This window comes from Excalfactoria chinensis, chromosome 4, assembly GCF_039878825.1.
Source record: "Excalfactoria chinensis isolate bCotChi1 chromosome 4, bCotChi1.hap2, whole genome shotgun sequence".
Lineage (NCBI taxonomy): Eukaryota > Metazoa > Chordata > Aves > Galliformes > Phasianidae > Excalfactoria > Excalfactoria chinensis.
Window position 1 is genome coordinate 57,603,779 of NC_092828.1, and position 14,788 is coordinate 57,618,566.

General features: G+C 38.4%; 1 protein-coding gene across 3 annotated transcripts in view; it reads left to right on the forward strand.

Moving 5' to 3' along the window:
* The first annotated feature begins 12 nt into the window (after positions 1 to 12).
* ANAPC10 (anaphase promoting complex subunit 10) overlaps positions 13 to 14,788 on the forward strand; it is a 230,615-nt gene continuing 215,839 nt past the window's right edge. For 2 of the 3 annotated variants that reach the window (XR_011903599.1, XM_072336760.1), the window contains exons 1-4: positions 95 to 440; positions 1,733 to 1,849; positions 2,821 to 2,911; positions 3,635 to 3,755. Coding sequence is in view for 2 of the 3 variants with exons in the window: in XM_072336760.1 (XP_072192861.1) it covers positions 1,735 to 1,849; positions 2,821 to 2,911; positions 3,635 to 3,755 (327 nt within the window). In the remaining variant the exon portion in view is untranslated. The other variant, XM_072336761.1, reaches the window with a different exon arrangement.

Consider the following 14,788-nt stretch of genomic DNA (forward strand, 5'->3'; position numbering starts at 1 on the left):
GAAGGACGGGAGTGGAGCGGGGATAGAGCGGCGCCTGTCGGGAGGGAAGAGGAGGGGCGCGGCGACGCGCCCGTTGATGGCGTCATCAGTAAGTGACCGCGGCGGAGGGCCGTGTGACGTAAGCGGAGAGCCCGCGCTCCGGCTGTGGGGCAGCCCGGCTCCCTCCGCTCCGTCCGGGCGCGGGACGCGCGTGACGCCTCTGTGGCACGCGGGCACCTGTTTCCCGCCCCCGTGTTTGTAACCGCTTCGCGCGCCGCTCGCAGCTTTGCGCGTGCGCGGCCGTTGAACGATCGGAGCCGGCCCTGAGGCGGCGGGCGCCTGCCGGGTACCGGGGCGGCGGCGGGACCGCCCCGGAACTGCCCCGCCGCCGGAGGTGACGGCCCCGTATGGTTACTCCCGCACCCCTCGGCCCCTTCTGCTCCTGCGGTGCTGAGGCTCAGGTGGGGGTGCGGCTCCGCGGTAGGACGGCGAAGCTCCGTCGCTGAGGGGGCGGGAAAGCGCACGAAAGCCCGCTTTCCCGTTCGGGAAGCTCGCTCGGGCTTTGCTTCGCGGGGTACGCGGCGTCTGCGGGCTGCTGGGGGAGCGAGCGGCGTCCGGCAGTCGGAACTGCCGTCTCTCGGCTGAGTCAGCTGCAAAAAGAAGCCTTGAAGCTGTCTGCGCTATTTACAAAGGGAAAAATAGGAGGTGGGGGCGTGTGAGGGGAAGGAAGGGCTATTGGCGAGTAATCGGTGCAGACAAACATGCACTACAGAATTCGGATCTCTGGTGTCCAACAAAGAGTTTTAAGCTTCAGGGCTTTTCTTATGTAGCTAATCTTGGTGTTCTCACTGATCTGTATTAGTTCTGCAGCTACTAAGTTCTGCACCAAGTTAATTCAGTGTCTCATTCCGTGTCTAGGAGGGATACTGAAAGACTTTCCCTTGACTTCACTAGGTGTAGGATGCTGTCATTAGAATCTGAGTTGAATTCCCTGACTCTTTGGTGCTTTACATTTAATTGTAGGTTTTATTGTAACTGCTCGCATGGAGCTAATTCATTTGGAACCCTGTTTTTAGTACACAAATCTTTTAAGAGATTTTGCAGGAAGTAGTAAGGTATGATATGAAGGACAGCACCTGGTCTATATGTGATAGTAGGGTAGGTGTGAAACTGAGTGTGATTACTCGAGCAGTATCAGCTCGTCACAGGAGTCACAGCTCAGTGATTCCAAGTGAAGGGAAGTGGAGGGGAGTAGCATCTGGATGCATGTGGCATTAATCTCTACTAAATAAGGGCTGCACAATTTGCTTAAACTGTCCCTTCCTTGTTTTAAGAAGTATCTCCAGGAGGACAGACTCGCTCTGGTTTCTGAATGTGCAGGCTTCCCTTCCCTGCTTCCATTTAAATGAAGTTGTAGTGCTAACATTTACGGGGTTTATTATAATTTCTTTAAAAAATCAAACAACAACAACATTAACAAACAAACCTGAAACTAATTCATTGTATGTGAAAAGGGTGATGTAAGTAAAATGCCTTATGAGTGTTTTCGGTGCACATCAGATTGAGGTGCAAATTTTTGCATCTGTGCAGAACCCTATGTGTTATATATGTCTGCTGTAGTCTTTAGAGTATATAGTTTATACAGATGTAAGGCAGTAGGATTAATGCTTCTGTATGAACAAATACAGTCCTTTTGTTGGTTTATTTTTTTCATTAAGCTGAAAATGTAACTAACTTTATTTCTTTTAATTAGAAATGACTACCCCAAACAAGACACCGCCTGGTGCTGATCCAAAGCAGTTAGAGAGGACGGGTACTGTTAGAGAAATAGGCTCACAAGCAGTTTGGTCGCTTTCATCTTGTAAACCAGGTAAAATGACAACAATTGATGTAAGAGTTCAATATAAATTTTGTTAATTAGTGTAATTTATGTTTTCGTAAGAAATTGCCCATAAAGAATATAACAGCCGATCTGATGTATGGGGAAACGTCGCTATGAGTAATTTTGGCCTAGTTTATACTTGAGGTAATTTGGAAGTTAAAACTGTATCCTTTGAGAAGTCTGGAACTCAGTGTTCTTTTCAATCAGAGTGGTTAAGTTACTATTCCTGAAACAGCTGTTGGGAATCGATCTATTATCTTCCTGCACCCTAGAGTCAATGATTACTTTGTCGTCATATTGTGCTCAGGCTGAATTCTGTTGGTCTGTTATCCTGGTATCTTTGGAGAAAATTATTACTCACCTACTTCAGTAGAATGAAGGAATAATTTTATTGCAGGTAGAATTTAGACTGCTAAATTAAAACTGTAGCTTGTTGAAATGATGTGATGAATAGAAGGATAATGAAAGAATGGGGGAAAAAAGATTGGGTTTTCTTTAAATATTACAGAATTAACTTGTAAAAATATTTCTAGAAGCAACTTGTAAAGAAAATACTACTTCTGCTAACATTTTCTAGTGATTGAACGGTCTCTATCATGATTGTCATTTAGTTCAGCAGTTTGGTTATAGAATATGTAGAGACACGTAACTCTTAAGCATTGTTCCTGCATTTGTTATGAACTAGTTCATATCCTTTGGAATTTGACAATATGTTGAATGATTAAAAACCCTGCAGACCTCAATAGGAGATAATGTGATGGCACTCTAGTACTGAGCAGTTGTTGACAGACTCCTGTTTTAGTTTTGTCACAAGTACAAGTTGAATATTTGGAAATGTTTCCTTAAAGCTGAGAATGCATATTTCAATTTGCAACTGCTGTAAAAAAAATGATAATTCTCTGATATGGACATCACAAATAGCAAGAATATTCAAGCCTGTCTTATTCTCTTTTTCTTAGGATTTGGAGTGGATCAGTTAAGAGATGATAATCTAGAAACTTACTGGCAGTCGGATGGATCACAGCCTCATTTGGTGAACATCCAATTTAGGTAATAAAAATGTCTCTTTATGACATCGACTGGTTTGTATAACTTTGTGTTGATGTCTGTTCACCAGGACTGGAGTTCTGGAAGTGCAAGGATTCCTGAAGTAATCCTGTATTAACTAACTGATAAAAGGCCAGTTAAAAAGCATTTATAAAGATGAGTATTTGAAATGTGGTTACAGCTGTTAAATTCCTAAATGAGCAACAAATAGGAATCATTAATAGTAGACCATTTGTAGCAGTTTAGCATTTAGCTATATAAGGTCACATTTGAATCCTAACTTTTTCTGTTATTGAGCATAATTTGAAGGACTTTTAAAGCAGGTCTGCATTTAGCAACTGATGATCTGAAGAACCTTTCATTTTTCCATTTTGCTGTGATTGGCAAGATTGGCTTTGGGATGTTTTCAGTCTTTAATTAAACTCTTAAGATGCAGAGTCAGATCTTGGTATAGTAGTAGAGTCCATGTTTGATAAACCAAGCATATGTTTCATGCCATGAAAATACTCATTTGGCATCTTGCCCTTTTATTGTATTGCTTTGTAATGTGACCTTTATGAAGACAGAAGAATGTGTAATGTATGCATTACTCAATGTGCAAACATACCAGTTGCTTTAATGATAAGGTTCTTATTTATAAGTAGATCCTCATATTATGTTATAGCAACAAACTCTTCCTGAATGTCTTCCTTCAGGATGCTTACATACTTCTGTTGTTTCCTGCAGAAGAAAAACAACAGTGAAGACATTATGTATTTATGCAGACTACAAATCTGATGAAAGCTACACTCCAAGCAAGATCTCTGTCAGAGTCGGAAATAATTTTCATAATCTCCAGGAAATCCGGGTAGGTCAATAATGTTTTGTCCTTTACCTTAGAATAGCCTCCTTTTCTTAGGACATTTCATGTGGTAAAAATGTTGGTGGTGAAACGTCGTTGTTCCTGGAGGGGTGAAGTATCTGGATTTGCTGCAGTATTTGCTTTTATTTATTTATTTTGTAAATTCTTTAGGTTGCTTTTTCAGGTTTTGATTGCCAACATGGTTGTAACAGGCTTGTTATGTTGATCCTGTAATGGGTTAGAGAACAGGGTTTTCAGAACAGAGCTGTTTAGAATTGCTTAGATATGAAGCATCTGTAAGCCCTATGTGTGGCATACATGAAAAGGAAGACTTAACTGTGGAACTGAGGAAGACAGTCAAGGATTTAAATTGTTTTTGTGAAAGTATTACTTGACTATTGAATCTTGTCTGGGATCACAATTTAAAACTATAAACTTCAGTTATGGCTCTATATGTCACAAGTATTGTGGGTATGGTGTGTAATTATTATATCTAGCAGTCATTCAGCACTCAGATGGATACAGTATTTTTGTCTTGGCAATCTGATGAACAGTCCAACTTCCATTTCAGTAGCTGTGATATTTGATGCTTGACATTTTCAATAGGACATAGATTGGTAATTTCTTGTTAATAGCTCTTTGTTTGCAAGAACGTAACAATTGGAATGGTACTGTTTACGATGGTACTTCCAGACAGAGCAAAGTTTCTTTGGAAGAACCACTGTGGTGAGATTTGAGATGCTTGAACTTTTTTAGTTTTGTTCATGTACTAGGCTTTTGGTAAACAGTAAAAGCAGATGTTACCTTTTGTAGTAGTTTGCCAGGTAAACTAATAGAGTTACTCGTGAGTTGGTATGTTGGATAATTCTCCATTATGGTAACCACATCTTTGGTCCTCAGCTGCTACAGGGGTATATGTTGGGAAGGTTTATCTTACCTCCCTTTTGTGTCAGATCTCATGGCAAGAGAAGGATGAGCAACGACTGGAAAAGAAATGTTTTTATGCTGGTCTAAAGTTGGACTTTGGTGGTTTTTATTGTTCCCCTTTTGTTTTCCATCTTAGTTCAAACAAGAACAGTTTGAGTAGAATGTTGTAGATATGGGGGGGGGAATAGGAAGCTTAGTGAACATGTGTGCCTGTACTGTTTTGTACTCTTTTGCACTAGAAGCTTCCATCCAACAGCATGTGCTGCCTTTTCCTCTTTATTACGTCTTAGCAATTTGTGTTTCACCTCTTCTAACGCTAAAACTAGGTTTATCTGTTCCTTGCTAGTCTTTGAGTCTGTCCTGTGAGTGTCCACTAGATGTCATTGTTGTTCCTATTGATCAGTTTCTGATTTTGCATCTGTAGTCAACTTTTCCAATAATTTAAATGGTTGCTCTTTTCTAATGACATATACTACAGCATTCTGCATATATCTCAAGAACATAAGTTTTTTAGAAAGTGGTGAACTTCCACTGTTGAGGGTATATGTGTTAAAGATCTTTACAAACAATAAGATGGATTTCTTGTGCAGTTGGTTATAAGCATATTAGCTTTCTGTGGCTTCCCAGGAAATACTCAGTTTTTTTCCTTCTTAAACACAAGATTCTATACAGTGTATTTAATTTTAAAAAAGGCACTTGTCTGTGAAATGTTTGTAGTAACATTTATACTAAATCAATGTGGCTGTAATGTGTTGCATGAGAGCAGCAATTCTTATGCATAACACATGTTCGTGTGTTTAATCTTAAGAACTGAAGAAAATGTGGTCAAGCTGCTTACTAATGAGTTGCAATACTTTGATGCTGCAAAATGCCCATGATTGATTATTTGGGCATTCTAATGTTAGATATTGCCATTGGTGTTCATATTTTCTGATCTTCATGATATTCAAGATGTATTTCTAAATTTTCTCTTCAATCCTGAAACAACTTATTTTATTCAGTCTCCCTGACAAACAGATTATTAAAGCAGTATGGACTTATGAGCTCTTGAGAGAAATCTACTCAATTACACAGTGGTTATGCCATTGGCTTCAGAACTGATTAACTGTGTTGAGAATTCAGCTAAATTTTATATTTTTCCATGGATTCTTGCCCAGCTCAGTGTCTAATGAAAGTCCAGTGATGCTTCCATGTTATTTGTTTCTCTAGTGGTTTATTGTTTTGAAACAGTGTGATGTTCAGGTTTTGCCCATAATATACCATGAGCTTTAGATTGTAGTTTGGGCTTGTAAGAATGTCTTACTTTGAGAAAATAATTTCATTATAAATTCCAACAAAAAGAAACAAGTTACTTGTCACTTATCTTCTGGGTGAGAACATCTCTTGCAGTCTGACAGTATTGACTTCTTGCTCGGCTGGAGGAACTGCAGTTGAGAGGTATACAGTAAGACATCTCTCACATAAGTACCTTTTTAGCATAGCTGTTTAGAGAGCAAATGTCTCACTTTCTGCCTCAGATATGCACATGGATAACACTGTGGCTTTGCAAAACCTCAGTAAGAAAAGTGATTGCTGTTTGCCTGCTTTGGAAACCCGTTAATGCTGAAGCAGAATAACTGGCATGGTTAACAACCCTTATAGATAGAGTGATCCATTGCTAATCAGTGATGGATAGCTCTTGGGTAGGAAGAAGATGCTTTGTTGCTGGCAGTCTAACTAGCAGAATTTGCATCAAAGAATAATAAAAAGTATTAGAATTTGCAATGAATAGGTCTGCTTGAACTCTGTATGTTTTTGTTGTTGTTGTTTTTGTTTGTTTGTTTTTTCTTAGAACAGAATCAGTCTTAATGTTTTTATCAGGACTCAGTCATGGAGATGATTTTGAAGACTCAGATGAAAGCCCTGTTATCTTGCTATCTTTGCTGGCAAGTGTGGGTCTTCTGCTTTTTGTCAGGCAGTATGGCTACCTCTTGCTGAATAGTGTCTATTTTGTTGTCAGGTTTTCTCACCCTTTTGGTTTGATTCATGTTTTGTAGCCTCTTGCTCCAGACCCATAGCAAGCACAGCCATATCTGTTGTGCAGTGGCACTTGGGCTGAGCACCACGGACAGGGACGCTTCTATGCTGAGTTAAGAGATTCTGTGTTACAGTAAAGTATTGTCAAATCAGAAAAAAATACCCAAATTGAGAGAGCTTTTCTTAAAGACAGTTAGAGAAATTTAGGCTCTGTTGTCATCTCTTTACTCTGCATTGTCCACTGACTGTACTGTGGAGGGTGGATTTTTCTAGATATCTTCTGAGGTTTACCAGCTGCTGATCTATTTTCTGTATGTGAGGTGAATATAGATGTTGTCAAACAAGGAGAGATGAACTTAACGCAGTATTGTTGCAAGCTAATGGATTAAGGAAGTTAACTATATTTTAGTTTCTGATGAAACATCTAAAATGCATTTTAAATGACCTTCCTCTGAAGATGGAATACTGAGCTGATAATTGTTTTAGCCTCCTGACTAAGCTTCAAGTACTTCAGCTAGGAACCCTTTCCATGTTCTTTCTACCATATAAGAAATGATACAGTGCCAACCCCCCAGTTATTCCTTGAGTTCAGATTATTATTTAAAATATTCAATTAGCATTCTACAAAATAAGCCTGATGCTAAGAAGAGGATGAGTTAGTTCTAGTTTGATAGCATTTACGTATGGTCTGTCTTGTCTGTTTCTAGGTAGTTCTGTAGATGAGATCATCATACCAGCTTTTTCATTTTTATCTGTTTTGTTAATTGAGTATAGATTTACTTCACCAGGATGCCAGAAATTATCTGTTACTTGCGTATAAAATTTACCAGTAGTGGAAATCTGCAAAGCAGGGGAGTAAACTGATCCACTGGTTTTTTTTTGGGTTTTTTTTTTTTTTGGTTAAGCCTTGTGATGATTTCCAAGGGGAAGGGTCCAATTTGGGAAACAGAATGATTTATAATCGATGCAACTGCTACATGCTGTTCTACATTTCAACAGAGAGGATGTTTTGCCAATCTGGGATGTCCACAAGAAACTTTGTTTACTGAAGAAAGGCTAGTTTGACAACACCACTCCTCCCTGCACATATCTATAGAGATATGACCTGCTTGTTATTCTTATGCTTTTGGAAGCCAACTAGCATATCTCTCAAACTTTGGAAATCAGGGAAAGAATTGGAGTTGTTCTGCCTTGTAAATCCTTGAATAGTAGTATATTGGAAAAGCTTTCCACGGAATTCTGAGAAATCAGTTATTAGAATAACATTCTGTGCATGTGAGACTCTACAGTGAGATCCACATTAGCTTTTATCATTTTGGAGTAGATATGTGTGGGGGCTGATTTTTGTTGGCCCACATGCGGCAGCATTTTTATTTTTCCTTGCTTTGAAATGGTATCTTAAGAGAAATCTCCTCTATTGGATCCTGTAAACTGAAAAACAAAACAAAAAACATAAACTGTTCTACTATATTATATGTTGCATATAGATCGTTTTTCTTGTTTTGTGTCCCAGTATTCAAAATTGAATCTTTGTGGAGGCACCTTTTCTTTGCTATAAAGGGACTCAATTAGGAAAAGGTACATTAAAGAAGCCTTGTATTTTTAATACTGTCAGTCTGATTTCTGAAGCAGAGGAAAAGCAATGTCAAAGGAAGTGATGACAGCTTGATGGAAATGAGGAACTTGATGAAGCACAGAGCTTTTCTCAGTGGAACTTGAGGCGAGGAGCTGAAAGCTTCTGGGATTATTATGTTGGTCACGATTATTCAATCGAAGTTCAATCATGGAAGAAGAATCAGGAAATGCACGTGATTCTTTCCACAAAAGTGAAAGAGCTTTTCTCTCTATACGACAGCAGTGAGAAAAGGCAAGATAACTTACAGATCAAATTAACATTGCTTGTATATACTAATTGTACCTGTTTCATAGTGTGTGTGTGTGATTAAATTATGTTCAGTTTATGAAGCTGTAGTAGGAGGATTTGAAGGGAATTATTGCAGTGCTTGATATTTAGATGTTTTAATTGTGTATATATATATATTTTCTGGCATAGAGATCTTAACTCCAGTTTCAAGTTGTGTGCAGGGAAACCACCCTCTGATGTGATCAGGGAATTTTGCATAGACTTTGATTGTTCTCCAGTGCATCATGATTTTAAACACTTTAGCTCTTCCTCTGGCAGGTGGGAGCAGGTTGCAGAGAGAGCCAAATACAAAAAGAAATTGTGATATACTTATGACTTTGTGGAAAGCACAAGAATCAGGCTGCAAATTTAAATTTCCTCAATGCATTTGAAGTATATAGGATGATATTACTACTTTAGAAAAATAGCATTATTCATTTTGTAGGAAAGATTAGTGATTTGTTTGTCTTCTCTGCAAATTCTGTATGCTGTTGAACCACTATTTCAAGTGGAAGTTCACATCAGATTGTCCTTACTACCTCAGTGATGTCTGTGAGCTGACTCTGTAAGGAAGAACTGAGCTATGAGGTGAGATCCCAGAGTGCAGTGAGGTGTTCATGGCAACAGGATGTAGATATAACTGCACTGGGTCAGGTGTCTGAACCCTGATCTTCAACCACTTCCTAACAGCAACGAAGAATGCTTTATCAGACTTTCTGAAGACACTTTCTATTCCCTCTTACGCTAGAGTGGCGGGAATGCTAAGTCATGGGCTGAAGCAGTGATTGAGCACCTGGTGGGAAGGCAGGGCCAACCCGGGGGAGCTCAGGTATATGCAGTGTACCTGAGTGACCAGAAGGGGTGGAACTGGGATCCACTCCTTTCCAGACCTCATGTAAGGAATAGCGATAGAGGTAAGGGTGTCTTATTGGTGATCCCTGTGTACCTGAGGCCTTTCAAGAGTACACAGATTCATTGTTTCTGTGTCTTCAGTTGCTTTGTTTGAGCATATCATCACTTGCTGCAACCTAGTTCTTTGCTACTCTGTTGTAATTGCTTTCCATTGTGTTACAGCTTTACAACTACAAAATAGCCTGGCTAAAGATCTACCAATGCTTCTCTGTTTTCATGTTAGTTTGTGCTTTTACAAGAGCTCATTTCTAATACTCAGATTCTTTTATTTTTATTTTTTTACCTGGCAGAGACTTGTATCTGTGATGTTCAGTAGGACCAGATTGTTTGTGTAGATCTGACAGTTTTGTTCAAATGGATTAGTTCTGTCTGGTTTTGAATGAAATTTCAAATGAATTAGAGTTGTCTGGTTTTCACTGGTATAATAACTTGTCTACCTAGAAAGATCCAAGGTAAAGCACCGTACATGCTTATGTAAATAGTTCTCTCTTCTACACCAAAGTAAAGCACTCCCCCTTCCAATCCTTAATGCCTTTTGGTCTCACTTGCTAGCTTTAGTAAGGCCTTTGTTATACTGACTCAGCTTTTCTCAGTAACATTTTTTTTCTTAAAAAGTGATTTGTTTTCAGTGATGCTTTTAATGTGGATGAAATAGAAATATATGCCTTGTATTACTCTTTTAATATCTGTTATTCACTGTGTTTATTGCTTTATGGAATCCATATTTCATTATTGATCATCTGTCACTGTCTTTTGTTCTGTGGAGTTCTCAATTAATTTGATTAGGCTTTTCATTTTTTTGTAGTAAAATATGTATAGCATCAAAACTAGTAGGATACAGCTACAAAATAAAGTGCCACTTATCCATGATAGTTAGCCTTCTGTTTTCTTATAATCCCTGAAGGATCAGTTCAGGAAAAACTTGAATGGTGAAGAGCAGTGTACTAGCAGACTAGCTTTGCTGGCAGCAAGATTGGCTGTGCTGCTGACCTACGGAAGTTCTAGCTAAAGCTGAGTAGTAGTCATTCCCTTTTTTTTTTCTCTCTACTTCTGCAGCTGACTGCCACCCACCTCTGCACACATACTTCTTAGACCTTCTGTTGTGCTGGTGGCTTTTATGAGAGCATCTTATGTAGCCTTTAACCCTTCACACTACACATAGCATTTCTTTGTTTCTTTTAAACCGTTACTTTTACTTTTTTCTTTTTAATGCTTGGATAGAGCATCTCTGTGATTGCATTACCAAATTATTGGAGGTCCTAGAGAGATCAGTGAAATGCCTGTGTTCTTTAGATCCTAGGAGTTAGTACAAACATGTATATTTAAGTACAATAGATGATATACATTTAAAAATGGTAGCCCACCCCCATTCTTGAAATCCAAGCTGTAATCAAACTTAGAGGCTATCAGGCTGAGGGAAGAAAGGCATGTTTTTCTTTTACGTGCCCAAATGTAGTGAAAATCCCTGTGGACAGTCGTGTTTACAAGGGTAACTGTCTGCATTCAATTGTGGGTTATAAAAGTTCTTGCTTGAATAAATACACTGAGCTATCAGACTGAACAACCAATAGTTCTTTGGACTAATTGACCTTGTCAGTAGAATAGAAACACTTGCAAATAAAATTCCTGTTGCCGGCAAAGTTGCAGCTGAAAACCCCCGAAGAAACCGTGCATGTCCTTTAACTATCTTGGAATGCAATGATTCAAACAGCAGACTTACAGAGAAATGGAGATATTTTGGGGGAGTTTGGGGGTGTTTGGGGGGGTGATATGGAGTATCACCTCATTAAGTAAGAAAGTGTTATATACTAATGTTGTTAGGGATCTTTTTCATAGCATGAGATTAAATGCATTCCTAATATCATGAAGTTGTTCACTTTCCCTATTCAGAATAGTATTTTCTAGCAATTGCTGTTACTTCTGCATTATCTCAAGTCTGATTGTATAATTTGTTTTGCTGGCCTGCCTTTATTATCATGTACCCTTTTTCAGAAAAGGCAAAAATCTTTGGCTAGTAACCACAGCATGTTGTAATAAGGGTGGAGTATGTTTGTTGTTCTACAGTAATATCTGACTTACATAAATGTCAGCATCTGTAACTGTGCACACTGTGGCAGTTTCTCTTTGAATATATTTGAGTAGCTTTACAATGGAAAAGAACCACAGTAAAAAACAGAGTACCTGGTCTTCCAATCAAAAGTGTGGTAGAAGCAGTTCTTCTCTTTACCCATAAGTCATGTATCAGAATAAAAAAGCAATAGAGAAGTGTTGCTCTAAGTCTCCGCAAATGAATTAATCATATACCCAACATTTCCTTTAGAAGTTTAGGTAATTTAACACAGGTGGCAGTAGGAGTTAAAAATAAAAATCATAATAAAGCAAGTGTAAGACAGTGGAGTTTCTTATGTGTGCTATTAAAAAAAAAAAAAAATTAAAAAAAAAAAAAGGATTTTGGTTAGAAAATAAAACAGGAAAGATGGCATTGGGAGGGAAGGCTGAAAAGCAGTCTAGTTAACTGCTAAATAAACTTCAGAGATGAAGGTTTTAAAAAAGCACCAGAACTTGTAAAAGAGGGGGATAGTGTATTTCACCTTAAGTAAGGGACAGTGTGTAATAGGGGATTTTGTGGTTTTACAGCTTGGTGCATGTGTTTGAAAGCTGTTCTCTCAGCAACGTGGGTGGCAGGTTATGCTACCATATAATGTATTGTAGTTGGCTCTCCACACTTGTCAGGGTTAGCGTTCAACCATTCGGAAAATTTTCCCATTGTTCTATCATGTGAACCATGGCTAGTGTTGAATTCCCAATAACCTTCTGCAGGGAAAAAAAGGTTTAATTAGAAAGCTTGAAATTTGATTACTTCTGTTATTGTCTTAATGTACTTCTCTATAATTTCAGTGCTTATCTGCAAATGCAGCCGGTTTTTGCTCAGAAAGCTGAACAAACAAACTTTACACTGTACTGCAGTTGCTTCAACACTTTTAAAAGAAAACTTGTATACTCAATTCTGTCTTTCTTCAGCATTAACACTCTATTTCCATCTTAAACATGTTTGCTTTAGATGGATCATAGCTTTTGGCAGCTACTGCATTTGTAGCAAATAATACTGTTTCTAGTAAGAGTTGCAAAAAGAAAAAAAAAAAAAACACCAAAAACTTTGTGTGAGGTCCTTGTAAACTGAACCTTGGGAACGTTATGTTATTTCTGCATTTTCCCTTTTGTGCTTCTTCTCTATTTGTGTCATGGTTATAAATTACGTTGTTTGAACTAGCGAATTAAAAGAAACTTATTTTGTCATTCATGTAATTTAGAAAAGAGAATGTTTGTTTTCTGTGTATTTTTTCTTTTTACCTGTTAGTTTTGAGGCTGGCACACAGATAAATAAGCAATTATGATACTGAAATTCCATTGTGTTAGCACCTCCAGGGCATAATCCAAAAAACCCCTTCTGGGCTGTGTTGCAGTATGCTTGTGTGAACATCAGTGTCGGCTGGTCACGTGGTGTTCTTTTACTGAAAGATCCTGTTGGAATGAAGGTTCTGTGTTTGGAGAGCATGCTGGGAGATTTGCTCAATGGTTCTTCAAAAGTGGTAGGGATTGATAATTGCAGTTGACCAGTGTACTCTCACTAGATACTACTTGCAGATAATCATTAATGCTTAGGAGTTTAAAACAAAGAAGGTGAACAGACACTTGATTTTGGCAATATAAATAAATGTTCAATCAAGACAGAGCTTTATGATCTTTACAGCTACATCTTTAAGCATTGTTAGAAGCATTGTTTAGAGGTGGTGTACAATGGTTAGGCTGCGGTTGGACTTAATGACCTTTGAGGTCTTTTCCAACCTGAGTGATTCTATGATTCTGTGAAGGCAATGTGAGAGTGAGTGGGTGAAGGCATAGGTGATGGCATGGTAGAAAAGGCTGAAATATGTTGCTTCCCTACTTAACACTTTAACAACGTTCCCCCCCCCCCCCCCCCCCCCCTTTATTTTACCAGTTTTAAAGCAAATATGTTGGCTAGTTGACATTTCAAAACAGTACAAGCACATGTGGCATTTTGTCTGGGTTTGGATGCTTGGGTACAGGTAGAACGTTTTTGCAATACTGGATCAGATGTCCTCTTTCAGTTGATTAGCATTTATTTTAACTGTACCTTACAGGGCATTTGTACTACTGTTCACTTGCAAACTGTAGTTTATAGCAATGTTTATTTTCTCATTTCTTTTTAATCTTTCTACTTTGGCATGTTGCTGGAGACCCTGGTAACTGAATTCTTTAGTGCAGAGAGAGATGATTACAATTTTTAGTCTTGTGCTAGGTTCATAAAACAAGAGAAAAGAAAATGAAAATAAACTAATTATAAGGTTCAATCTAGATAATGTGTTACTTCACCTTGATACTCAAGATCATTATCCATTTGCTGAGTTCACCCTAGTAATTTAGCAAAGCAAGAAAGTAGACGCAGTGAAGAATTTGTGTAGAGCAAAGGGCCTTTCTTTCTTTCATCTTCAGGGAACAGTGTGGTAGGGAGAAGATCTTGGAGAAATACCAAATCTCTGGAAGGGAGATTCTCTTTTTTCCGTAGTAAAGAGATCTGCATGCTGCATATGGGAATTGTTAGAGAGGGCTGTTTACCTATCTCACTGGCTTTTTTTCCTCCCTTATCACGTTCTACAACAATCCTTTTTTTCCGGTCCTTGAAATTCCCAGTTATCAAATTGTTTTCAATTCTGGTTTTGGATTCCATATGTAAAAGAATATTTTGGAAATCCAATATTGAACACTAGTATTTGTTTTGAAAGATCTAAGCCATGGTGGGTTTTGTGTGTGTGTGTCAGAAAAGATACTAAGGCTGCTTGCTCTCTATGGCTTTTTTATTTTTGAAATTGAGAGGTTGTTAGCCAATTGGAAATATTTTTCAGGGGCATTTGACCTGCTTTTTCCCCCAAACTGTAGATTAGGACTGGGAGGTTAAAGCCGGTGAATTATAAATAATCTGCTTTGGTTTACCTGATTGTCTTCACAGGCTTAATTGTGGGAAGCAATTGTTAGAATGAATGCTACATGATTTCAAGCAGTGAGAAGTGACAAGTGCAGAAAGGTTGAATCAAAAATCAATGCTGATCCTTCTGTGTGCTGCTATTAACCCAGCATAAAAATTCTTCAAAGAGGGAAGCTAGTAGTTGGTATTTAATTTGAGTTAAGCGTAAGAAAAGATATGAAAGGAATGGGAACTTTGAGATAGATGAGAACTGAGAAGGCCTTGTGGCATTGTCTT